Consider the following 27,991-nt stretch of genomic DNA (forward strand, 5'->3'; position numbering starts at 1 on the left):
CCAGCTAAAATGTTCTGGTTTTTACGAGTTGCACGTTGTACTAAAACAAAAAGTTGAAGTGTTTGTTTATTGTACCTACATAATTACACTGATTTAATGAACCATAAACGCATACAAACTTGGCAATAGTTTTAATTAGGCCGGGGCTTTTATAAATGGCCTGTCGAAGTAACTGTACGCCAATTACACCGGCTGGCACGAGGTTGCACACACGGGCAAAATTCAAATGATTCTCTACATATTTAATAAAAAATGATATGATACATATTTAATACAAATAATATTAGATTGTATACGTATGGTGCACTCAGCCTTGACAGTTTAAAAAGATATGTAATATATAATGCATTCCTTACGCTCCATAGTGCAGCATAGGGCCATAAGAAAACTGTTAAATCTATCCCTTTCTAATGGCATTATTTTTATTTCGTTTTAGTTCAATTCACGTAATAATATTTCCTTCTCTAGTTGTTTTCTCTAAATGTGCGCTGGGCGGGACGCACACAGGATTGCCGGATCCCCGTGGGTTTCATTCGATGACTTGCCTCGTAATATAAATAACTGTGCAGGTTCTCTAAGCGTATGTCCGACCCAGCTCTATTTTCTTTTCAGAATATTTGTTTTGACGAGCGTACGGTTAGTCAATTCCCACAGCCTAACGTTGAATATAGTTTCTGGCCATTTTATCTTTAGGCAAAGGCAACGATTTGTGAAAAATTTCATACGTTATAAAAGGGGATCAATTTAGAGGTATTGGATTTCAAATTGAAATAAAACAACGAAAACTCAAGTCGATTGGCAATCTTTATTAATTTTGTGAAGAACCATTCATTACATTTATTTTTTAAAGATAACCCCTTTCAAATGTTGTCCGCAATTGCGCCGTAACTCGGCCATCCGTAAACACCAATTTTGAATGATTCGATGGAGGACTTCGGTCGGCATTTCGTGAATACCTTTAGTAATGTTGGCTTCCAATGACTCAATCGAAGCTGGTTTATTCACAAAGCATTTAGGCTTTACATACCCCAACAAATAAAAGTCCAAAGGTATGATATCACACGATCTTGGTGATCAATCCACTGATCCGAGGCGAGAAATAAATTGCTCACCAAAACGACGACGCAGTAAATCCATTGTTTCATAGGCTGTAGCGCCGTTTTGTTTGAGCAAAATGTTGTGGAGATCACGGAATTTAATTTCCGGTACCAAAAAGTCGTTTATCATGGTGTTCGTGATTCACTGTTACATTGACGCCAACCTCGTCTTTGAAGAAACATGTGCCTATGATTCATCCTGCCCATAGGCCGCACCAACCAATTGTTGTCTATGGATGTAATGGCTGTTCTTGAATGGCTTCGGGTTGCTCCTCAGCCTTAATATGGAATCTTTGCTTATTGACGTAGCATTTAATCCAGTAATGGGCCTCATCGCTGAGCACCATAAGTCGCCCTGAACAATTTTCACAGAGCGTCGGTTTTCGTAATACAATTTTACGATTTGTGAACGTTGTTGAGGCGTAAGTCTTTCCATGATGAAATACAAAGGAATGGAAAAAATATGCATTTAGTTTGACAGTAATCACGCGTGATGTGTCAGAAAAACCCTATTGGAAAAAGTACCTACAATCTGATCTTTTTTTAGTAGCAGTGGGACAGCAAACGGATATGACGTGAGAATTAAGTATGTATTCTTAATTTCGTGCCACGCGACAGCAATGAGAAGCTCCAGATGATTTTCAATTGCCCAAATACTACAACTTATTTACATATTTTGACGATGTTTTCTGTGCAGCCGCCAGAGGTCGAAATTATGCATCTTAGATAGCAAAAACTCTGAACTTCCTCTACAGGAGTTGAGTTTAGTGAATGGACGGGCGCTCATTGTATATACCTACACACGCGCATGATCTTACTTTTAGGGGCATGAATGTTGAGTCCCACTTTGGATGCCAGTGGTGATATTGATTCGAGTTTTCCCGCCATGACGTCATACATGTGCGCAAGGAAGCAAATACCGTCAACGTAATCGAGGTCGTTTAAGGATGCACGTATACCGCCTGACCAAAAATGACGTCTAGGAAAGTGTTAAAGAGAGATAGAGGAAGCGGCGGCCTTGTTTAACTCCAGATTTTTCGCTTATTAGATCGTTTAATTGTACTGCATGAAGAATTCGGCAGCGTTCGTCTGTGTATAAGTTTACTATACACGTTCATTCAGTGTTTTAATAGAATTGACAGTGGATACAAAGATGATTAATGAAAACTCCCTTTCGACGTTTCGAATGAATTTTTAGATTTGGCAGCTATGAGTTTTTTTACTCGCATTATCTACGTAGTGTACATGAGCACGTCTACATGCTGTCATACGAGAATTAAAATTAAATAAAATTAAAGACTCCCTCTCACATTATCGCATTGAGTTTAGCAAGATCCTTCCAAATGCTGTGTTTCAGCTCTAGAATTGTTTTTAACTTATTCAAATAGACTTTACTTTCCGAAAAACTCACAAAAAGAAGTCTAGCTAGTCAGTTTAAGCCACCAATACTTGAAATTAATCGACCGGGAACCTTAGATAGCAATAATGCAATGCATTCCGGTGTTGTGTGACTTGTGGTTCCATTCTGTTGCAAATAAAGATTGTCTATGTCTATTCCTTCAAGCTCAGGCCACAAAAATCTGCAAACAGTCGCCTATAGCAATGTCCATTGGCAGTAACAATTATATTCCATCAGCCCAAAAACGATACCAAATAGTTAATTTTAATGGATGTAATGATTTTTCTCAAATTACTCGAGAGTTTTTTTCTCCTCAGATGCGGCCATTTAGCTTTTTGACAAATCCATCCAGTGAGAAATGACTTCACCACTAAAGATGATTTTGGGTGAAAAACCAGCTTCGTATAGTAAGACTGAAAAATTGGTTTGAGGCCACTCTTCCGCGAATATTTTAGAATCATTGATGAATCTTAAAACATCCGGAAGAGGAAGAGTATAAACTTTATCCGTACTTAGAACATCGCACCCCAATAGCTTAAGTCTGATTCTATAGAAAGCGCCGGACAGCTACAGAGAAAATGCTCTGCAGTGCCCTCATTCTCACGACAGGATGGGCATATTGGGTCGTCAATGATTACCATGGTACCCATATGCTGACCACAGGCGTTGTGTCGTGTGATTACACCCACCAGTACTTTCAGGTCCTTTCTGCTACGTTTTAGGAGAAAGGTCGCTAGTTTCCTGTTTGGTTTTCTCACAAACAAACCAACGTTTTCTATGGTTTGACCTCATGAAGTCGTCAATCCATAGCTGTAGCGTTGCAGAATTGACACCAAGAAACGGTTCAGGGCCTAGTGGTATGCTTGCAGAGCCTTCATTAACCAGTTTATCAGCAAACTCGTTCCCTGCAATAACACAATGTCCAGGCACCCAAATAAGACAAACTTTGTTGTGTTTCGCAACGCTGCTCAGTTTTGTCTTACATTCGCCGACTAATTTCGAATAGCAGCGGGGCTTAGCAAGGGCTCTTAGTGCTTAGTGCTTAGCTGTCAGTATGTGCATATGTCTAAATTAATGTCAATTGCATCATAACTTTACTAAATATACAAAAGTTTGCCCTTTTTAGCGATGGTCTGACCACGAAAACGCTAAAAACGTTTGGGTATAACCAATTAATTTGAACTAAATGAATGGTGAACTATTTTGCCCAAACATACTCACGTTTTTATATAAAGAGTTACTATGATAGATGTTAGTATGAATGTGTAGATATGCAAAGTTTTAGTAGCTTACTAATTTATTGGGAAATTTGTTGAAAAGTAAGTTCATTTACGGCTTTGTCGAAATATTTCGGAAAGCAAATCTGTGAATTTTGAAAGCATTACAAATTTGATACGGATAATTTTTTTTTAATGCACGATCGTATTTTCTTTAAGTCGAGCCTCGACGTAACTATTATTTTAAAAACAAATACTAATATTTGCAGCATTGTGTGTTTGTATGCACTTCGTATTTGTGAGAAAGATTACGTTTCACGCTGAAATAGCACATCATTTAATAGAGACTGTTTTAGTTGGAAATATTTCAATATTGCAATTTACGTCTACAGTGAAAGTATTAATCATGGAAGCCTATGTTAATTAAGTAAATAAGTAGTCTAGCCACTAATTTAAGGTGCTATCATAGCATCTTCGCGACTAGTTTAAAACTAGTTCATTCACTAAGCGTTAAAAAGGGGTTGTGTAGGTTAATCGGCTATTGAACTCGCATGGAAATTGAGTTTTTTTAATGATCATAACTTTAAAAGCGCTTACTCCAATGTTCGATCGTAACAATCGTCCCACCAGAAAGCTGTGTGCGCTATAAAGGATAAATACGAGTAGATATTCACTCTTGATCAGCCAAAATGTGCACACGTTTGTGCTACAAGAGAAAAGTCTTACACTTTGAGTTGGTAATTAATTTTAATTGAAAAATATTGCAGGTTGAACCAATTGAACTTTTCGCATCCGACCGAATCTATTAAGCGTGCACTTGCATTCACGACCGAGCGTTTATGTGAAAAAATTTCAAAAATAACATCAACTAAAAATATGTGCATATGTAAAAGGAAGTTTTGAGTGTAATCGCAGTGTTCGCCAAAGAATCGCTCAATTGACCCAGACTGACCCACATAACATATATGCATACGTATTTACATTTATAATTTGTATGTATTTAGTATTTTATTTTTACTTACTCGAAATATGCATTTGTATGTACTTATTTATTTATTTATTTAATATAATATATGGAAAATAACAATAAATTATTATTTTACAATAAAAAAGGAGCACTAGCTGCCAGGGCTTATGTACTTATGTATGTATGTATGTATGCTGAGTAGACTTTACAAGCGGCAGTGAAACTCGATACCGAAAAAGTTACATAACATAATAGATATTTATAATAAAGATTGGAAATGGACCCGGTCGTAAAATGAATGCACCAATGCAGCCGAATGAGAACAAAAGCGAAAGCAATTGTAATACGCTGCGCACATTGCCGCGTAAGCGTCGACCACGTGCCGTAGGCGAGGTGGGCATCACCTGCCCGGCGAGTCAAGTATATCTCAATAGTGCCGTTAATGAGCACAATAATATCAGTGAACCCATATATCAAAATGCGACGACAGATGCTGAACAGGAAGCGTTCAGACGGACAGATCGTTGTGATCGTTTTTCCTTTGTGCGCGCCACTGTTGTTGAAGGCAGCGATGCGGTGGGCGCACGCCAATCAATGACTGTGAGCACATTTATAGGTTGGTTCCATAAAGAATATTTCACAAAAAACGTTTATTTTTCATTATTTAATAATAATTTTTCCATTAGCAAGATGTGATTTTTAATTAAACTTTTCTCTTCTTTCACTTAGATGACTCTGACCACTACTATGAGACATTGTCACCTTTAGGAAATAAACGCCACTCCACTCTACCAGCACAGCGTTCAAATAGTCATCACAAACGCGATCAAGATTTAGCCTATATTGCGAAGAATGGCTCGCAGGGCAGTAAGCAATATTCGGCCTCCATGCATGGCTTGGGCACGTTAGTGACATCAGACGATTATGACTCTTTCGATACAGACACCGATGATATTTATGAAGCGAAGGAGAACATAAAAAATGTGAGTATATGAAATTAATTGTATATTTTCATGCTTTCGAAAAGGCTCCACCGACCATCTTTTGTTCGTCTGTTCAATTAAGTTCGCTCTACATAAGTCATAGTTTGCCGGATGTTAGCGGTACGTCCAATTTCTGAAATGTTAAAATTTAAAACAAGGAGGTTTCTTTTATTGCCAATTCTATCGTTACGTAGTTACATGTCATTACGTGGTACATGTCTTTGGTTTGCTATCCACACTAATAGCTTAGACAGACGGCGGGGTTAATCGGGATTATGCCGGGAATTAAATGCAATGAATACGGTTTGACAGCTAGACTTGATTCTCATAATTAAAGCAGATGAGGAGAATTTTCGATGGCAGCATTATCGAAAAATGATAGTTACAGGGTCCTGCACTCGAAGTGTCACCAACTTTAGACAGCTCGCGCAGCTGATGCCCGTGCATCAGCTGTCTGTTAGTTGGCTAAATGACAGTCCAGAGCATTGTTTACAAGTGTGCCGAAGCATTTTGCTGAGAATAAACGCGAAAAAAAGAAAATCAGTAATGGATTTCAAACGTAATATTGTGATTGCATTATATTTAGCTGGAAAATCAGAACCAGGGATTAGTCGTTAGCTCGATCACCTTAAAGTAAATAAAGTCTTTAGTTATCGCACCATTACTCGTTATAATGATACTGGTAGCATCGCGAAACGTCATGGAGATAGTCATCAAAAGACTGCAACGTCACGTGAAATGGTTCAAAAGTGAAAAAGCGACTTGAGCGAAATCCCCGACGAAGTGACATTCAAATGGCGAAAGAACTGAAAATATCTGACGGTAGCATTCGCCGCATACTGAAAAATGATGTCAAAGTCAAGCCTTACCGATCCTTACAATCCGGGGATTGCTTTGAAGCCGACTGCAGACAAATATGTTGGCCGACCATGGACGTTTCAACAGAACTCGGCAACGTCTCACAAAGCTCGAGTGAACCAAGAATTGCTAAAAAACAACGTTCCGAACTTCATAACGTCCGCACAATGGCTCTCAAATTCACCAGAGAGCAAGGTCCGAACTAAAAGATTCGCTTGTCTCGAGGCGCTGAGAAAAGCTATTGTTCGGCAAAGCATTAATGGTGGAAGTTAAACTTTAAAGTTTTTCTAGTGCAGGGAACCAAATAGGCACATGCTAGATTGGCATGTAAACCTCATCCCCCGGATAAGTTGCCCACAATATTCAAAACATGCGATGACCAGCGCAGGTAGTCGGAGTATTCGACGGAACTAACAGCCTATACTCTGTAACTGCACAAGTCGGGCGTTAAATGCCAGTTGAGTTGGGGAATGACTTCAGCTTTGAATGCATCTTGTTGTATATCTAGCTAAAAACGCCTTCCGCCCCGTTTTCCTACAGTGGAAACAAATGATACCCTTTTACTTTACCCACAAAATGATTTGAAACTATATTATAATTTTTTTTTTTTTCATTTTATTAATTTACTTTGCTTTTCTTCATTCAAATGATTCTTTATTAATAACGTCTTCAATTCAATTCCAGCAGAATGACAGCGGCGTGGATATACGCAATGTGAAACTCCCTGATCCACCTCCTTCCACTAATCAAGTATACGCTATAGTACGCAAACTGAAGAATTTCATCTCAAATAAGAAATCTCCGGGTTCGCATTCAAAGTTCGGCGATAGTCAGCAAAAACTGTACGAAAACTCCACTCAATTCTATGTGAGTGGCAATATTTATGAGAATACACCAAAGACTAAATCCAAACCACAGAAAAATGTGAAAAGGACACCTCCATCTGTACAAAATCAAGATATTTATGAGAACACCGAGTTCCATAGTCCGCTTGCGATCGTGCCAGATGATAAACAAGTTAGCACAGCGGAAACGATTTTAAGTAGTCCCACGGAAGCTAAGCCCGAAACATCTGACACAACTACCACGTTACGTTCCAAGTCTAAGGCGGGGAAGAGTTTCAAATCACGTCTGCGCAAAAGTCTAGTCGGTTCCACATTTGATATGAAGCAACTATCGACGTTGGCGCCTACACGTAGCACCTTTTACATTGAAGATCCAACGTATGGGGGCTCTGGTGAGTTAGATTCAGGCTTCTCTGAGAAAGCTTCTTCAGGTGATCTGCCCACAATACCTACACCTGAATCACAGAAATTCTCAACTGTCGCACGTAAGGCGAAAAAGGAAACAAAGGCGTCAAATTCACAACGGCGAAGAACTACCATTGGTATACGACCGCAAGATCCGCCACCACCACCCCCCGTCGCGTCATCAACAACGTCTTGGTATGCTGAATGTGGGGTATTCAAAAGTGGTACGAGCGGCATGCTACAAGAGTCGGAAATTTCGATGAACGATAGTAAGGCGAGCCAGAGTGGTTCTTCGGTTTTTAATGGCAATTCCTGGTACACCGAAGCAGGATTGTATCAGACCAGCGGCGTATCTGTAGCCAGTTCGAGCGGCAGTTCAGGTGTATCTACTGGCAATGAAGGCGCAATAGGTGATGAGCTACCACACAGCATGTTCCAAAACGAGCCGCTCTACCAGATCTACAGTGCCGCTAAGCTGGAGGTAAGTTTAGAGCGTAATTGGAAAAATAAATATCTTAAAACCTTCAATATTATTTACAGTCCATCACACGCGACATGGAGGGGCATGACAGTTCAACAGATGGTTATGAGGAGATCGGTCATAATGGATCGGCAAGCGAGGCCTGCATAAGTAGTCAAAAGCACCAACGTCCTAGTGCTTTCCAACTAATTGAACCAAAGAATGGACCATCCCGTACATTGTGGAGTGAAATTCCAGAGGTCATAAATTCGTGTGTTCTAGGTGAGCGCGATGTTATTTTTTTATTTACGCAGAAAATTTCTTATTTAACTATTTCCCGCAGCTACACTCACACCACGGGAACGCAGTCTGCAGGAGGCGAAGTTCGAGATTATCACCTCTGAGGCGAGTTACCTGAAATCTCTAAACCTGCTGCGTAATCACTTCATGAATCATCCAATATTTCGGGATACGAATGTGGTGAGCCCCCGCGATCGCAAAGCCTTGTTTGCATACATTGTGCCTGTACATGAATGCTCTGAAAGGCTGCTCACTGAAATGGAATCCTGCTGGCAAGATAATATAATGTTAATCGGTTTAAGTAAGCGCATCTTTACCGTTGCGGAGAAATATTTCCATGTGTACATATCGTTTTGCGAGCACCAAGGCCGCATGGACAGAACATTGCGACGGTTGAAGGAGAGTCGTGGTATTTTTGCACAAAACCTGCATCTTCTCGAAACGAGTCCAACCTGTTGTGGCCTGAATCTGCACTCTTTTCTCATGTTGCCCATGCAACGCATTACACGTCTGCCGCTGCTTATAGATGCCGTATTTAGTAAAGTAAGCCCCAATGATGACGAATACGAGAACTGGAAGATGACATTGGCTATCATGAATAAGATTGTGACACAGTGTAACGAAGCCGCCAACCGCTGTGAGCAGGCGTACGAGATCGAGCGTATAGCGCGTCAGTTGGAGTTCCCATCGACGATACGGGCTTTGGCCATAGCGCCTGCGGGTGTGCCCGCACCGGGTTCAAAGCCGCGGTTTCTGGTGAAACGAGGTGAATTGACGCATTTCATTTGGCGTGGTGACGATGTCAAACTTACTTTCGGAAAGAAATTTTCCAAAGTGGCCATCTACGCTTTCCTTTTCTCTGATCTGCTCGTGCTAACGAAACGCAAAGGGGAGGAACAATTCGCAGTTTTTGATTATTGCCCACGTAATATGCTGACTATCACATGCGGTGATCTGCGTGATATTAGTCAGACGCACAAAAATCTAATACTGATGACTTTGTTGGAGAATCACGAGCGAAAGACTGTGGAACTAGTGAGTCATTGTTTAAGTCATTTAAGGCCAATTAATGTGAATGTTTTTTTTTTTAATATACAGGTCCTTTCTTGCCCATCAGTTTCCGAACAGGAACGTTGGTTGCAGGCAGTTCGGCCGCCCGAACCAGAGACGCCCGGTGAAAAGCTTTACGCCCCCTGGGATTGTCCGCAAGTGATAACGAAGCACGCATATGAAACCAGAGAACCAGACGCTCTAAGTCTGGAGGTGGGAGATGTAGTGAATGTGACACGAAAATTGCCAGATGGTATGTAGGAAAGTAAAAATAAAGTAAAATTAGCAGACGTAAAAAGTATTTGTGTTTTAGGTTGGTACCAGGGTGAACGCATACGTGATGGCGTTGTAGGTTGGTTTCCGGGCAGTTATACGGAAGAGGTAAATTCAGCGCATGTGCGCGCTCGCAATCTCAAACAGCGTCAACGTCTGCTGACTTTTACAGCCACATATCTCGAGTCGCAGAAGCGGAAGTAGGCAATTTATTTATGGGGCAAAGCATGTCTCAGGCGTTTGCCACAGTTATAAATGTAAAAGATAAAGTGTAATACAGTCGAACTTCCATATAGTGAATTCGCACGGGACCTGAAAATCACTTCACTATATAGAAACTTCATTATAAAGAAACATTGATTTTTTATGTAATTTTATTTAAAATAATCAGTGAGTTTGGTTTGAATTACAGTCTTCCATTTTTCATTTTCAATAAAAGCTTCCAAATCATGTAGAGAGTTGAAAACATTAATCGGCACGTCACTCCTCATTTCCACAAAGGTTCTAATTACGCCAATGGATGAAGCAGCTTGTATCAACGTAGGTAATGCCTCCTCAGTTTCTGCCAATTCTTCAACGGTCAAATCGTGTTCATCGTTATCTGAAATAATATTTACATATTAAATTTTTGTTTGACTATAAAAAGATAAATGCTTACCAGGTTCAGCTGGAACTCCGCGACTTTCAAAAATGCTGTTGAGAATATCTTCTTCGGATGGGTTGTCCCAAGTCTGCACACCATTATCAACATTTACGTAGTCATCAAACGATGCTTCGATATTTGCTACTTTTTTAAATGAAGACTGTAAAGTAGCCAAACCCGATATTGAAAGAAGGTCCTCTTCATCCCAATGCTCAAATGGAATCTGCATAGCATCTTTTCAAAATCCAGCCTTTTTAAAACAGTTGGCAATTGTTTCTGGTTTAACATAGATATTCCATACATTGCTAAGATTTCGAACTGCTTGCAGCAAGTCTATGGCCATAACAGAATTTCCCTCATCCACTTGAGTCAATATATTCGTTAAAATTCGTTTTCTGTAACGTTGTTTCATGTTGTTGATAATGCCTTGGTCCATTGGTTGCAGTAACGAAGTCATGTTGGGAGGAAAATAAGCGAGATGAATGTTTCTCAACTTGTCTCTTACATCTTTAGGGTGGGCAGTGCAGTTATCAACAAAAAACAACACCTTTCTGTTTTGATCACAAAATTTTTTGTCGAGTTTTACAATCCATTTCGTAAAAATCTCACTGGTCATCCATGCTTTTTTGTTAAACTCATAATCGACACCTAAAGATTTTATTCCCTTGAAGCACCTCGAATTTTTGGCCTTTCCGATTACCAGCAATTTTAGCTTTTCTGATCCAGTCATATTGCTTCCCACCAGAACAGTTATTCTCTCCTTGCTTTGCTTCCCACCAAAGCATTTTTCATTTTTGAATGCCAGTGTTTTAGTTGGCAAGCATTTGAAAAACAAAGCAGTCTCGTCGGCATTAAAAATGTCGTTAATGTTGTAATTTTCAATTAATTTCGGTAAGACGTTCGTTACCCATTCATCACGGTTTTCTATGTTGGCGTCAGCACTTTCCCCACATAATGTCTTTTGAATAACGCCATGCCTACTTTTGAACTTGTCTAACCAACCTGTACTTGCCTCAAATTCGTGGTGTCCTAGTACTTCCGCAAAATCTTTGGCCTTTTGCTTCAATAATGGTCCAGATACAGGGAGATTCTTACCACGTGCAACGAGTAACCATTTCAGCATTGCTTCGTCAATATCCTCAAAATGACAAGGTCGAAGTCTTTTGCGTTTGGTATTTACTGCCAAATCCTCCGCATTTTTTAAAATCACTTCCTTATTTTTTAAAATATTTGATAAAGTACTGGGAAGAACTCCGAATTCATTGGCAATATCTTTTTTTTTTTTCTTTCCTTCATTAACTTTGTTAATCATTAATAACTTTTTTTCAAGCGAAATGCTGCTTCGATGCGTCATTTTAACTTCAATCACTGAATAAAACTGTAATAGCTCAGCTCTTTCTGTTTTAATTTTGGGATTCCCCTCATAACAGTTTGTCCGCATCTAACTGTAATTTTTTGCAACAGAAAACTTTTGAAAAAATTCACTATATGGAGACAAAAACTTAGGACGCTTGAATTTCCAGCTGTAAAATTTGTTCATTATATAGAAAACTTCACTGTATAGAAATTCATTATAAGGAGACAAAAATACACCGAAAGTAGAAAGAAAAAGCAGTGTCTTCGAAACCAGTTCATTATAAGGAGAGCTTCATTATATGGAAGTTCACTGTAGAGAAGTTCGACTGTACATGTGTTTGTGCCTTCTCAATGTTAAGAAGTTTTTGTTTTATTATTTAAGTGTTAAAATTATGAAAACTAAATATGTATTTGTCTTTAATCAATAATTTACTTATAAAAATAGTTACCCATATTTCGTCGCATAAAATTATACGCATACATATATATGTTTGTATGTATATTAAATATTTATTAAACATGTGATAAAAATAAAAATATGACTTTACCTATGAATGTACTTGTAAAGGGAATTCGTTATTAAGATATAAATTAAAATTGTATTATTTGCTTAAATGTACATATATGTAGAATTTATATATATAAAAACTGCGTCATAAAAGAAAAATCTTGTCGAAATAATTTTTAACAGAATTTTTGATTTCGAAAATGTTATAATATATTATATATTACAAAAAATATTTATATCTCTACAATTATGAATGTACGACAAAATGTTGTTAATTAAAAAGATAAGGCGATAGGTATAAGTATAACGCTAGAACTTTATTTCATATTTAAAAAAAATGTATATTATATTTAAAAGTCAACAATTATACAAATAAATAATACAAATCAAATAATATTTTACTTTTCTGGGCGCGAAACACGAGTACTTATCACAATTATTTTTTTTTTTTTTCTTTGTGATGTCAATTTATAAGCCACCATGTCTTTATAGCCTATAAGACGATGGTCGTTAATCTGGATTAACGACTTCCTGCGGAATAATCTTAGGAATTAAGTGCAGCTTATGCGGATGGACAACTAGACTTAATTCTCATAATTTAACCCTAGAACACACACCCGGGTACAAATGTATCCACTTCAACTTTGAAGTGTTGTAACTTTTGAACCGCTATACCTCTATACCGCTAACTTCAGATCTAGGAAGATTATTTTTTTTTGAGTTCAAATTCAATTTGAACCAGATCGGACCATTGGTTCAGGAGCTACAGCCTTCCAAACACATTATATACGTAAACACACACCCGGGATACGTTTGTACCCCAATAGTAAAAATCCTCATAATAATCAAAAAAAAAACATTTTTTATATTATTTTTTTATTTGAAAAATTAAAAATATTCATTTCACACATTATATTATTGACTTTTATTATAAAAATTATAAACATGCATCTTATATCTAAGGAAAATCATGGCAAATAGAGCAATTTGTTGATGTGACCGAATGTTCAAGACACATTGGCTTCTTACATTTGGCGTACAGCTTTCTGGTTTTTCTACGGCGTTTTTCCTCTTGTGCGTAACATAAATAGCAAGATCCGGACACAGGTTTTGGCGTGCGCGCTGCGGCAGATGTTGATGCTGCTGTTGACACCATTGATTCCAGCGGTCGGTTGAAATATGCTTCAATAGCAATTTTAGTCGAAAAATTTCGCGTCACTTGACGATTTATGGCTCTGGCTTCAATAATGGGCATACGCAATGCTTCAGCCAAGCTGCGCAGGATCTGCTTACGCTTGTTGTTAGTTCTCCAAGGCAACATAGGGTTATTCAAATCGTAGACAATGTAGGCTGCAAGAGCTGTAATATCCAACATGTTGAAGAACATCGCTGGTGGCCATCGTTTTGTTTGTATTTGTGTTGGATATTCCGCAAACATTTGGTCCATTCGATCAACACCACCTTTGGTACGATTATAATATTCAATTATTTCAGGTTTCCCACTGTCAGCTATTTCAGCATCATTATGCATGGTCGAAAGCAAAATTACTGTTTTATTTTTTTTGGGAACATAAGTGCGCATTGTCACATTATTTTTGAAGCCAAATGTCGTTGAACCAATTGTCCTGTTTTTGTTCTGCTTCATTTCTTGAGGAATATATGATTTGTTTTTGCGCAAAGTTCCAACGATCGTCAGTTTCCAGGTGAGAAGCAGTTCTGCAATTGGCAAGGTCGTAAAAAAATTGTCCATTGTAATGTTTCGGCCACTTCCTTGGTATTTGGCAGACAAATCCTTCACCACTCGTTCGCCTTGGTTCGTTTCCCTACCAGTTTCTGCTTGGCCAGTATATATTTGTCCATGCAGTGGATATGCATTTGTGGCATCGCAAATCCACCAAACCTTGACACCATATTTAGCAGGTTTTGACGGTATGTACTGCGTAGACCGTGTGCGTCCACGGTAAGGAAATAATTGTTCATCAATCGTCAAGCATGAGCTGGGCTTGTAATGTGCAGCAAGATTATTGTTCATCATCGTCCACAACTCTCTGATCGGTGCTGCTTTATCAGTTAGTAAGCGTGTTGCACGAGTGTTTTTATCGTCAAATCTTAGGAACCGCAATATCGAACAGAAACGGTTGACTCCCATTGTGGCGCGATATAAAGGATAGCTTTTGACGCTCCATAAATCTCGAACATGTTCTCCATTGCTATGGTTCGCACCAGTCGTAATAAGTATGCCAAAAATGCATACAGCTCTGTTATTGACACAGGCGTCCATGACTTAGGAGTTGTGTTTGGATGCGCACTGTTGTAAGCATTATAAGTTTCTTTTGCTAACTTATTTGTGTGGCGCATAATTATATCAGCCATTTCAACGTTCATGAAACATTTGAATGTTTGCTCTATTGACAACATTTCAGTGCATCTAGCTGGTCCAGAACGTTCTCTTATAATATTTTGTCTGAGTACCTGACGACTTACATTTGGTTCTTTCATCCACTCAGTACCATCACGTTCAACAAATTTTTCGCCACTAGCAGGTAATTCATTATTTTCTTCTACTTCTTCTTCATCATCCTCATAGTCCGCATAATCAGGTAATAATCAGGTTCTGCGGCACTTTGCGAAACTTCAGCATCGTCATCAGCAATTTCAATGTCATTGAATTGAATTTCTTCTCGTCATCGTCACAAATTTCATCAAATAAAGATTGTATATATGATTCTCGCTGTTCCTCAGTTAGCCTGCATAATAAAAAAAATTAGTATATGTTTACATTGTTGCTTATTTTACATTTTTTACCTTCTATATGCTGCACTTGATAAATATTCGTTTCTTCTTGAAGTCATTTCGAATCCAGTTATTTATAGTTTCAGTTATATTTATTTTCACTTATATTTTCACTTCTTACACTTTTGAGCACCAAAACAATAATGAAAATATCAACAGGCAGCATTTATAACAACACCTCGTGTGAAAACAACCCTTGCAGCTGCATATAAAATACAAAAACCAGTTATACCAGTGTATTTGCTACCTACGTACTCATACCTTGCGCGACCTTTTTGCACATATCTTTTGAGCCAGGTAGAATATTTCAATGAAATAAAAACCAAAATGTCAATTCGTTGTTACTCTACAAGTATATTATTATAAATTATATTATTTTGTTTTGCATTTATCAGGACAACAACAAAAACAAAAATCCACTGTTGCATGTCCTGACTTTATTTGCCCATGTCGCTGGAACCAGTAGGAATATTCGAATGAAACAAAAGACAAAATACTTGTTATATATTAAAATATACCTTTTAAAAAAAAAGCATAAAAATCGGTTGAATAAGCATTAAAAAAAACCGCAAAACAAGGTCCCGGGAACATACGTATCCCGGGTGTGTGTTTACGTGGTATTTTCTGGGTGTGTGTTCTAGGGTTAAGCGGGTTAGGGAAATTTTTGATTTTAGAAAGATTTCGATGGCAACATTGCCGAAGAATTACAGTTAATATCTATTGTGACTGAAAAATAATAAAACTATTACAGATAAGAACAAGAAAGACTGGTTGTAATCCAAGGCGGAATCAGTACTGAAGGTGCGCCATTAAAAAACAGTTACTTTACTCTGACGTCAACTCCCTTCGCAAACCAAAACAAACGAACAAATCAAACAATAGTAGGAGAAATTACATGTTTGTGAAAATTCAGTGAATGGCTTGGTAGTTTTGTCATTTGTGAGATTTAAAATAATCAAACTAATGAAAATGAAGTGCCGCGTGTTAAATTGTGAAAGCACAAATAAATGTAAGGCCTCCGAATGCAGTTTGTTGGCCCTTTTATGCGGAAGACGTCGTGGCAGGAAAGTATGTGTGTGTGCGTATAATTTCTCGTAAAGGGTTTTCCAATAAGAGGTGTTATTTCGATACTTTTCCTGTAAAATATCAATGGTTGTTTGTGTGGCCCGTAGCGCCGTCTTGTTGAAAATAAACGTTGTCCAGATCAGTACCATCCAATTCTGGCCATAAAGAATCGTTAATCATCTCTCGATAGCGCAATCCATTCACTGTTTCTCCAGCTTCATTTTCGAGAAAGTAAAGTCCAATGACTCCACCGGACCATAAACCGCACCAAACAGTCACACGTTGAGCATAGAGAGGCTTTTCAACAATAACTCTTGGATTTTCTGAGCCCCAGATCCGACAATTTTGCTTGTGGACGAAGCCACCGAGATGGAAATGGACCTCATCACTCAAGATGATTTTTCGATGGAATTCCGGATCGTTTTCATGCATTTCAACGACCCAATCAACAAAGACGCGACGTGGTTGATGATCGGCCGGTTTGAGTGGACTTTATAAGCCTTAAGACCCAAATCTTTATGCAAAATACGATATAATGACGTTTGTGGAATGCCTAATTCCAAAGAACGACGAGGAATGGTCAAACTTGGGTTTTCTTCAACACTTTCGGCTACAACAGCATTATTTTCGGCTGTTCTTGAGTGACGTGCACGGTTTTATGCTTCACATCACTAACTTGTCCCAATAGCTCACCAATTTCTGTATAGCTGTCCGACAAGGTGCTTCACGATGACCCAAAAATGTTCGAGTATTACGAACCGTCTCTGCCAAATTTTCACCATTTTTCATTCACCACATTTCAATGCGTTGTTTAAGCATGTATCGCTCCATTTTTATTAATGGCGTAGTTTCCACTTGTCAAATAATGGTCTATTTATAAGTTCGTGCGGTTTTACAACAGATGGCGTAACTTGATTATTATTCCATCGATCCACATTTCCAAACATTCATTGGAGAGCTACTGTCGTAAGGCACAAACGTCAGTATAAGTTTTTTATTTGAAGCGTAAACAACAATATTTTTACCACACTTGAAAATGTCGAATTTCGTGCCAAATAATGTGTTTTTGCGGGGAATTCTTCTTCATTATTTTAATATGAAGAAAAAAGCAGCCGAAAGTCATCGTATCTTGGTGGAAGTTTATGGTGAGCATGCTCTATCTGAGCGAACGGGCCAGAAGTGGTTTGCACGCTTTAAAAGTGGTGATTTTGGCTTGGAAGACGAAGAACGCGAGGGTGCGCCGCCAAAGTTCATGGATACCGAATTGGAGGAATTGCTCGATCAAGATCCGGCTCAAACGCAAGAAGAGGTTGCAAAAACTTTGGGAGTTGATCAATCAACCATTTCCAAACGTTTAAAAGCCATGGGAATGATCCGAAAGGTAGGCCATTGGGTGCCGTATGAATTGAAGCCAAGAGACGTTGAACGCCGTTTTATGGCATGCGAACAACTGCTTCAACGGCACAAAAGAAAGGGTTTTTTGCATCGAATTGTGACTGGCGATGAAAAGTGGGTCCATTACGACAATCCAAAACGTCGGGCAACGTATGGATACCCTGGCCATGCTTCAACATCGACGTCGGCGCAGAATATTCATGGCCTGAAGGTTATGCTGTGTATCTGGTGGGACCAGCTGGGTGTTGTGTATTATGAGCTACTGAAACCGAATGAAACGATTACGGGGGATGTCTACCGACGACAATTGATGCGCTTGAGCCGAGCACTGCGAGAAAAACGGCCGCAATACGCCGATAGACACGACAAAGTTATTTTGCAACATGACAATGCTCGGCCACATGTTGCACAAGTGGTCAAAACATACTTAGAAACGTTCAAATGGGATGTCCTACCCCACCCGCCGTATAGTCCAGACCTTGCGCCATCCGATTACTATCTCTTCCGATCGATGCAACATGGCCTGGCTGACCAGCACTTCCGTAATTACGATGAAGTCAAAAAATGGATCGATTCATGGATTGCGGCAAAACCGACCGAATTTTTCACAAAGGGAATCCGTGAATTGCCAGAAAGATGGGAAAAAGTAGTAGTAAGCGATGGACAATATTTTGAATATTAAATTTTTAACCATTTTACGTCAATAAAGTTTCAAATTTCGAAAAAAACCGCACGAACTTATTCATAGTCCATTATCAAAAAATGATAGCTTCAAAAATGGCATCTAACGCAATAGCAGGCTATTCAAAATAACACCCGTTCTTAGAAAACATCTTATTTTATTGTGTTGTTGCTACTGCTTTCGCCTACTCTTTTTTCACAGACAAGTAATTCCCCTTGCTTTTGTTTGTTTAGTGATGGGCACTTACTACATTCACAGCGAATTCGGATGGCGCATTCGTTTTGTCTATCATTCTTGAGGTTAGTTGGCGCCAAGGTGGATTTAATAAGGTGACAGCATTCACCCAGCTGAATTTTTCGCCGTAGGTATGGCTTATGTCAAAATGATATGCTTTGTTTGTATGTATTGGTATGTCTACATTCGGATGTTTACATTTGCTTGCTGATTTTGACATGATGCTTGCACCAAACGCAACAACAAATACATGTAGGGTTTTACTTATATGTGTTTGCTGTCACCTGTAATAAATTCGCCTTGGTTGGCGCTAGCATGCTCGAATTAACATTAATTGTCTCTATATATCAGAGCAGTTTGAGATATAACATATAATTTAAGATTTTTTTAAACAAATAATTATTTATTAGTATCAGGGCTGCTCATATGCATATTTGTTGCCTCCGGTCCATCTATTATGATAAAACTATCCAATAAGCAAATCTGCTGTTCACTAATCCGCGTAACAACTATCTGTCACACTACACTTTTAAGCAGAAATAATTGCCTTGGTAATCCCGATTAACGGTACCGCCTGTCTAGGCTATTATTAGAAATAATTCACCTGTCAAAATATTTGGTGTATTTGTAAAATTTGTGAACGAAAAACACTACGAAATGCTCATTCCGAAGAATCTTTGGTAATTGTGTTTTTTAAATTCTAAATAAAATATTAAGTAAATATATATATTTATTATATTTTGAAATATAAATCTTCTTATTTTATTCAATTCATTGTATAAAAAGCGGAGCAATGCAACCGAATTATAATTAGTTGCTCAATTTTATTTCGCTTCATTTGATTGGCGTTTAGTTGGAGTTCCCGCATGAATTCATTCATGAATTTACATTCTTTGGTTCCCGTTCCATTCACAATAGTCTCTTTTTATACTTTGCAACACTACAATCAGGCGGCATACAAGGCAAAACCACACAAGGTGATAGCTATAGTACGAAGAAAGCATTTGTATGCCTTCTTTTTCTTTGCATATCTGGTTTTTGCAATTTGAGGGTGAAAGAGTCAAAATTTCGCTCCCGAAACCCAAGATTATAAAATAATCTCAGATTATAACCATAGTTTTCTCCATATAATTCTGTGTTATCTATAATTATTATTACGAGTGTAAGAAGAAACGTCGAAGTAATAACGAAATAAAATGTACGTCGGCAAAAAATCATGGTTTGTAGACATAATTCTAATGAAATGTTTGGTAGATATTATTAATTATGCATTCATATTACAGTTTTTATTGATTTTATTGACTTTAAAAATGTATACACACATTGTACAGAATATACAATAAATAAGCCCAGGGTTGCTCGAAGAAAAAAATTAATGTTTCAAAGTCTGGCTGGTGGTCAACTTCAACAACAACCATAATATTAAACATGCTTTCATCTTTCATTCATCTTTGAGCAATCTGGCAAGGTTTGGCGCTGTCACATGCTACTGTCAAGTAGACATTCTCCACAAATTATGTTTTGGTACTATACCATTAAAAAAAATTTGTTTTGAAGCATATTGGATGAATTCTTGTTGGCTTGTTGTTAAATAAAAACTAAACATATCAACTTTAGTCCACGCCCGGTGGGAGAGAATGAATGCTCAGTTTCACACGCCATCATTCGGAGACGAGGTACTAATCGATTTGTCAGATAACGAAACGGATTCCGGAAATATTGGAAGCGTTCAAGGCGGTGCAGGAATTTCCACTGTCTTTAATAACTTCGCTCATAATCACGGCCAGTTCTTTCAGCATCAGCAATTCGAGGTATGTATGCGGTAAATTTTGTTCGTACAATAAAAAATGTAGATATGTACAACTTTTTCTCCATATTCATACATATCTGCGCATTAACAAGTCAATTTAAATGAATTTGTCCAGAATTTCACCGGCAATATATGTATTTAAAATTATTGAGAATTTTACACAGGCATTGCTACTAAGTTGCATGGGATTGATATAAATTCTACTGATTTCAGGATGTGTTTTAGTTGACGCTATATTGTGAGGGAGGCAAGTATTTTATGGAATAAAAGCCGTGATTTTGGTCATATCTCTGTTGTTTGTAATCAAAACAAATAAACTTATCGCTAGTTTTAGAAGTTTTTATATGTCCGTGGAGAATCAATCAAGCGGAACTAGTGCTGCATTCGAGGAAATAACAACTTTTTGATTAGGGCGGTCGCATGCCCTATATTTCACGCAGCGCTTTCGAGTCGTAAAATGTTGGCATGGGTTTACTTAATATATGTGTATATTTGCCACTAGCGTTTAAGGTGTTTATATTAAATTGCCGACACTGAAACCACATAACAATTATATCTATGAGCGAAAATTTTCATATGGCACACACACTTGTTTTATAGTTTTATTCATATGTGCGGAGAGTGAAGGTTATCGGCAATTTTTTTTTTAGTAAAGTGTCATTACATTTCAGCAGCTGCATTGTGTTTCATTTTATGTTGATTAACCAGAGGTTATTTTCGTTGACATTAATCAGTCAAAGCAGATGAAGAAGCTTTTAGTAAGTGTATCTTCTTATAACAGCGATCAAAAGTATTCGTTTAGTTTAAGTTTTAAACCAATTATTAGGTACTTTCTTCGATTGTCTTATAAACATTCTCTATTCTCTAACATTTTTATTTTATTTTACAGTCGAAAAGAGTACGTGATATGGATGTGTCTGTAGATGAGTACCATAGCGCAAATGATGAATCTTTTCCGAATAACACAAATGCTGTATCTCCAACGAAAAGCGCTCAAAATACACCAACAGCAACACTCGCGGCACGTAAGCAGCTAACGCCAACTGCTACAGATGCCAATGAGCCCGCCAAACCGCTATCGGCTTATGTACTCTTCTTTCGCGATACAGCAAGCGCTATTAAGCAACAAAACCCCAATTGTACCTATCAAGAGCTATCAAGAATCGTATTATCGATGTGGGAGGCATTGGATGTAAACCATAAGAATGTTTATAGTAAGAAACATGAAGCAGCGCTGACCGAGTATATGAAACAAATGCGCATATATCGGCAGCAGCAGGAAGAACGACAGCAGCAACAGCAACAACAATTAGCGGCAAATGTAAATGTAATACCATCACCGACTTTTCAAACGAAACCAGCTGTTTTCACAATTACACGTTTCAGTGCTGACGGCAATAGTAATATAAATCACAACAATTTCAATAGCAACAACACTAGTGCAACGCAGCCACAGGCGCAAGTGCCATCATCATCAGCCGATGACAACAACCCCAGTGCGAACGACCCATCCCAGCCTCAAATTCAAATGCTTAGTGAAGCTGGAGCTGTGCAGAAATGCACGCGAGAAAATTGTAATAAACGTGCTATTATAAATCCTGACTGGGAAGATGAATATTGCAGCAATGAATGTGTGGTAATACACTGTCGCAATGTGTTCAATGCTTGGGTGCAATCGAATATGGAGTCGCGGAAACAATAACAGCGGGTCTATTGGGGAGGCGGTGCAGCTAGAAAATAAAACTCTCAATGGCTGCTTATGAAAAAAAGAAACAGCGGAGGCAAATATAAAATATGCTTGAGCCCGCTGCGTTATACCATTTTTTATGTTAAAGAATGTCTTTTTGGTCAGAACATACGCTATTTTGCGTTATTTCAATGCATCGCCATGACAAAATGGCGAACTGTCAACCTGTCAAACTCCATCAAAACAAACATCATTTTACATAAAGCAGGCATTAGTATTTAAATTAGCAATATTGAGGAAAGTGAAAAATTCTGGATGTTTTCCACTAGATGTCTTTAGTGAGCCTCTATCTCTTTGAACCATATCTCTCGATGTATGCGTTACATCGGGCCGTGCTATACGGCATGGTTCAAAAGAAATTTAAGTATTACGTTCATCCGTACCCCTACGACCAATGTAAAAAGCCGGAGTAGACGATGAAAAAACTTTGTGGGTACTTATGGACTCAATACTGTACCGAATGTAAAAGGAAACCGGTGTTTCAAACGCTTTTAGTAATGTCAATAAAACTATGGAAATCGTCAAGTCTGGCCGGCGTACGAGCACTGAGTATTCCTTTTCCCAGGAATTGAAGATTAGTCAGAAAGGCGTTGGAAACCATTCAAATAAGCTAATTATAAGTATGTTCCTAATCGAACTAAAACGAAAACATTTTTACTTCACCTGACGTGTAATTTCCTCGTTTGAAGCAGTTATTAAAATGCCTAATCGGAGTTCGTATCAGTCATTAAGCTTGCTTAGTCATTTTAAACCCTCTGTTGTCTACATTATAATACTGTATTGCAATGAAAAAACCTGCTTCAGCTCGTAACTAATTACATACAAAATATATAGCGAAATAATAATAAATATACGCAAACGCAGAGCTTTCAGCTGAAGCAAAATATTAGATATTTTTGTGTGAACTGAACTAAATTAGAATTGTACCAAGTAAATGCGTAGCTTTTACTTGACATACATACACATAGTCCACAAAATTTGCGTTTGCCTTACAAATATTTTTAATTCGATTAAAAGCAATATAAATCCATAGTTCAAAACATATTTTATTTGTTTATATTTTCATTACATTCAGCTATAAAAGCAAAGCAAGAACAAAATGAGGTTCTTCACTTTATTTTTTATATAACAGTAACTAATTGCAGGAACATGTTAATAAAGGAGCGAAAAAGTCTGCGTTCACTTTTGAAATAAATGGAAAAGGCTTTATTGCTTTAGAAAAAAGGAAACTTAACATGTATTTTGTTGGATAGCCACTATATTTTAGAGATTTAGTTTATTTGACATTGAGTTTCCTAACCTCTCTGTTTCCACAGTTATACTCTTCACCCATTCTGATCTGATAACACTTCGCAAAGCTACTTTATATGATGTTCTTACGGTAACATAAACATTCCCCCAGGGATGTAAATGGCTCTGCTACTTCCTAGTTTTCGTTTTAGCTCTCGCAATTCAATTATACATCGATTTATTAAATAAATTTATATTGTTTCATTTCCAACCATTGTTGTAACCTACCCATACCTACAACCTACAGTATACTCATATACCTAATTTGTGGGTTATATTTTCAGTGTATCCCCGTAAAAACGCATACAAAATGCATCTAACAAAAACGAACACAGCTCAAATAGCAACTATGCGAGTAGTAGTAGCGCAACAGAAGTGAGAGTAGTAGCGGCAGCTGGAGAGGAGAGGACTGAAATATTTTGTTTTTTACTAGCAGCAACGAAACGTAGCTTGAAGCGGAGCAAAACAGTTGATCCCGCCTTTTGCGCTACCTGCTCTCCGCTGGCCAACTTCAGAGCAGGAGTGAGAGCCGCCCAATGTTTTCATTGGTATTGCTCTTACGATGTAGTTCAAGCTGACGCTGCATTCCCCATACATGTACGGGACCGCATATAAATCCGGGTCGTTCTGACGTCGTTCTTGAAACGACAGTCGTGAGTATGCCACATTACACTCTGAATTCGAATTTTTTATTCTAATAAATCCCTTTGAGTTTCTAATAAGAATGAAATCGGGCGACTGTGTGGTTGTTTAGAGCTGTTTTGGCGCGTTGTTTAGGAACCAAAGTTAACTATATCGGTTATGTTTTTCGGGTTGTTCTCTTGTTGGAACCGTAACGTTCTTGAAAACCGTATATTTTAGGCACTCTGTTTCACATGTCTTTCAAAATATTCAACTACCGCTATTTATCTAACATCGTTTCAAGGAATTCCAACTACACGAATTTCTACACCACTTGGCGCTATACAACTCCCTGCTATAACTCACCAATCACCGTGTTTGACTGTACCAGCAAGATTTTGTTTCTCAAGAGCAGTTCTGACTTGCGCCATACAATTTGATGACAAAAATACAAAATTTACTTTTGTCTGTAAAAATGACTTGTTTTCAAAACTCTGGAGGCTCCTTTATACACGCAATTATTTGGAAATTCAATTCTGTTCATAAATAAAATAAAAGGCTTTCTTCGAGCGACATTACTAATATCCTGCGTCAGGTAAAATTTTTTTTAGCATTTTATATAAAAACAAAAAATAATAATTGGTGCGTACACTTTTGTTGGGTGTTTGGCCGAGAACTCACTCCAGAACAGTAGTCACGCACCAACCAATTCGACTACGGCTGTCGTGCATAAATATAAATTAAGCTAAGGCAGAGAATGTTAAGGTACTGCTTTAGTATAATATTTATTCCAATATACGAGTATAATAAGAAAAGGCAATCTTTACTTCACGAAAGTCACTTTATTAATCAATCATTAGAGCAGCTTTCTTGATTCAGGTCCACAACCGTGAGAGCTTAAAACTAAAGAGTGATACATTTAAAAGTATCGGATTTTAAATTGAAAAGAACAAAGAAAATTCAAATTCATTGGGCAATTTTTATTATTTTTGTATAGAACTATTCATGATATGTATTTTTTTTTTTTTTGTTTTTTTAAGATAATCCCTTTCAAATGTTGTCCGCAACTGCACCGTAATTCGGCCACCCCTAAAGACCAATTTTGAATGACTCGTTGGAGGACTTCTGTCGGTATCTCATAAATAACTTTAGTAATATTGACTTTCCATGCCTTAATCGAAGCTGGTTCATCAACAAAGCTTTTAGACTTTACATCACGATCTTGGTGGCCAATCCACTGCTCCGAGTCGAGAGGTAAATTGCTCACAGAAACGAAGACGCAGTAAATCCATTGTTTCACGGGATATATGGCAAATAGCGCCGTCTTGTTGTTATTGTGGAGATCACGGGCTTCAATTTTGGGCACATAAAAGACGTTTATCATGGCGCGATATCGTTCGCCATTCACTGTTATATTGTCGCCAGCCGAAGAAGTAGGAGCCGATGATTCCTTCAGCCCATATCCCGCACCAAACCGGCAGCCCAAATATGACAATTTTACTTATTGGCGTAGCCATTAAGCCAAAAATGGGCTTCATACCTGAACAGCATAAGTTCGACTGAGCGCGCGATGAACACTTTTCACAAAGCGTCGATTCTCGTAATAGAATTGCACGATTTGTAAACGCTGTTGAGGCGGAAGTCTCATGTGAAATGTTCATTAATGCTGAAAAAATTATGTAGAGAATGTTATCTGAATTATGTATTTAATATACATAGTTTGACAGTAGTCACGCGTGAAACCCTATTGGAAAAAGTACCTCCAATCTGATCATCCTTTATAATACGAAATCAGTGAATAATGACAAGGAGAGTGATTATTGTTATTGTAATTAAAGAGCTTAAACTTGCAAAGTAATACAAATAAAGGGAAATATGAGAGAAAGTAAATGGAGTTACTAAAGGAGTAGTTGCTTAGTATGTGACTATTACCAGAGAATGTTAATGTTCATTTTTGTGTGGCGAGAACCAGAGAATGTTAATGGAAAGTTACTTAACATTTGCGCCTTCTCATTCCATTAATATTCTCTGTTAATACTTACCAAATTAATTGTATACCAGATGCTTTGAATTTGAAAATAAAAATGACAAAAAACATTAAATTTGTTATTGTAATATTTTATTCATACATTTCTTGTTTTTCTTTGTATTTCTTTGAAAAAGCGAAACATTTTATTTTATTTATTTTAATATTAATGTATATTTCATAGCATAATACAATTAACGTACACACATACAAATTTGTGAAATACTTAATTTTACTATTCTGCAGCCAGCCAAAATACCAATTTATCTTTAAATTTTCTGAAAAATATAAAAAAATTCGACTCAAAAAAAAAAAAATTTTTAAGTCCAATAAACGTAATTGCATTGTATCATTACTTAGAACTAAAATTTCATGTTTGCTCTCTTTTATAAAATTAAGTCGTTTCCGCAGTATTCATATAAAAAACGTACGTACATATATTGGGGAGTATAGGTATAATCAAGTGCATTTAATAGTATACACAAATGCAGATGCATGGGCCATGACATGATCGGAGGCAAACGCACACAATGCAATATAAATATTATGCGCGCCAAGGCCTACAGTAGAGCAGTATTGCAATCGAAATTAGAGATAGTTTCTAATATTTCAAAAATATTTCCACAAAAAAGTGTGCAAGAGCCTGCGAAATATTTTGTACTTAAAATAATTACAAATTGCATTTTCTCATATTCTACATATTTAATATTTATAGATTTTCCTTCGTAATGTTCACATTGCCTGAAGTATTTTAAACTGCTTTAAGCGCTTCTCTTAATTTTCGTGGCACAAGCAAACTAAAAGTGAAAAACAATTGCACACTATGAGCAATAATTAAATATTTATTTTTGGTATTTAGAAGACTTTCTTATTTATTAGGAGAAGTGTGTAATTCAAGTGGAAGCTACACAAAAAAAAAAAAAGATCAAAATATTTGTTTGATCTTAAATTAAAGCCTTAAGCAGATCTAAGAGTATGCGTGTATGTATGTATGCACGTATACAAACATTTATATGCTCTTTCTACAAAAAAGAAACGAAGCATTTGTAAATAATATCACGAAATTAATTACACTTCTAATCTATACTTCTAAAACATTCGTTTTCGAACGGCCGATTTTTCTTCCTTTTTTTGACAAATAATTCTTTAGATGTTTTTTTATCAATTGTTGCTTGCTAAGCGCTGCATTTATTCAGCTATGGTTACTAATATTTGCATGATTTTATAGGGCTTGTAGAGGAAGGGTATTTGTAGCGGCAAACACTACTAACTTTCATATTTGTTTATATATATTTTTTAATAACGCGTTTCGTTTGCAACAAACTAATCTTTTGTGTATGTATGTAGATAGTGTAAGTAGGTTTTACGTGTATACTCGTATATCGATGCTTTTTTCTTTGCCTACTACCTGCTTTTCACGACTCAACAGTTTTCGGTAATTTTGATTACGTTTGCAGTTCAGAGGTTTGCGCAAATATGAAATTATTGACAGTTAAGTTTTTAAGTTTTCGAAAATAACAACTTTTTAAATTTGAATTTTTCCATTAACAGCAATTCTCCTTTATTATTGACTAGAGTGGCGTTCATAGTGCGGACGTAAGTGTGTTTACAGTTACGTATTGTTCTCCTCCATGAATGCAGCATTATTCTTCCTCTCGTGGCGATCTAAGGAGGGGGATTGGACTTTAGTATACAATAATAGTATAATACACAATACTCGTGCAAGCAATTAACAACATAACATAACATAACACGACATAATAAATTAAATAATACGGCACAATGTATAAAATGACTTGAAAACATATAAAATAACATAACAACACATAACGAGAGTTTTATTCCCAAAACGTTAAGAATTTTGAAAATTTTAGGTAAAATATTTTGGTCAGATGTACAAAAACAACAAAAAGCTTTTGCATCAACCAAAACGTAAAAAGACTTCTCTTGATATATAATTGGCATTC

General features: G+C 37.3%; 4 protein-coding genes across 18 annotated transcripts in view; 2 read left to right on the forward strand and 2 right to left on the reverse strand.

The window, feature by feature from the left end:
• LOC128861625 (rho guanine nucleotide exchange factor 19) overlaps window positions 1-12,676 on the forward strand; it is a 96,735-nt gene extending 84,059 nt beyond the window's left edge. For 4 of the 10 annotated variants that reach the window (XM_054099894.1, XM_054099897.1, XM_054099898.1 and 1 more), the window contains exons 2-8: window positions 4,883-5,296; window positions 5,410-5,663; window positions 7,206-8,252; window positions 8,312-8,513; window positions 8,575-9,566; window positions 9,630-9,834; window positions 9,895-12,676. In XM_054099894.1, the coding sequence (XP_053955869.1) occupies window positions 4,975-5,296; window positions 5,410-5,663; window positions 7,206-8,252; window positions 8,312-8,513; window positions 8,575-9,566; window positions 9,630-9,834; window positions 9,895-10,058 (3,186 nt within the window). In that variant the 5' untranslated portion in view covers window positions 4,883-4,974 and the 3' untranslated portion in view covers window positions 10,059-12,676. Of the gene's footprint in view, window positions 1-4,826; window positions 5,297-5,409; window positions 5,664-7,205; window positions 8,253-8,311; window positions 8,514-8,574; window positions 9,567-9,629; window positions 9,835-9,894 lie in introns of all 10 variants that reach the window. The other 6 variants (XM_054099900.1, XM_054099901.1, XM_054099893.1 and 3 more) reach the window with 4 other exon arrangements.
• Window positions 10,229-10,726, reverse strand: LOC128861626 (uncharacterized). The gene is made up of 2 exons (XM_054099902.1): window positions 10,513-10,726; window positions 10,229-10,455 (listed from the first exon to the last, which is right to left on the reverse strand). Exons 1-2 carry the CDS (start codon window positions 10,724-10,726, stop codon window positions 10,229-10,231), a joined length of 441 nt encoding a protein of 146 aa, XP_053955877.1.
• Window positions 12,677-19,987: 7,311 nt separating the features above from the next.
• On the forward strand, window positions 19,988-22,818 carry LOC128861630 (TOX high mobility group box family member 4). The gene is made up of 2 exons (XM_054099912.1): window positions 19,988-20,341; window positions 21,230-22,818. Exons 1-2 carry the CDS (start codon window positions 20,168-20,170, stop codon window positions 22,040-22,042), a joined length of 987 nt encoding a protein of 328 aa, XP_053955887.1. The 5' UTR covers window positions 19,988-20,167; the 3' UTR covers window positions 22,043-22,818.
• Window positions 22,819-26,136: 3,318 nt separating this feature from the next.
• Window positions 26,137-27,991, reverse strand: part of LOC128861629 (uncharacterized) — a 162,045-nt gene continuing 160,190 nt past the window's right edge. For all 6 annotated transcript variants that reach the window (XM_054099910.1, XM_054099906.1, XM_054099909.1 and 3 more), the window contains one exon: window positions 26,137-27,689. The gene's annotated coding sequence lies outside the window, so the exon portion shown is untranslated. The remainder of the gene's footprint in view (window positions 27,690-27,991) is intronic.

The sequence above is a fragment of the Anastrepha ludens genome, chromosome 4 (assembly GCF_028408465.1).
Source record: "Anastrepha ludens isolate Willacy chromosome 4, idAnaLude1.1, whole genome shotgun sequence".
NCBI classification, from domain to species: domain Eukaryota; kingdom Metazoa; phylum Arthropoda; class Insecta; order Diptera; family Tephritidae; genus Anastrepha; species Anastrepha ludens.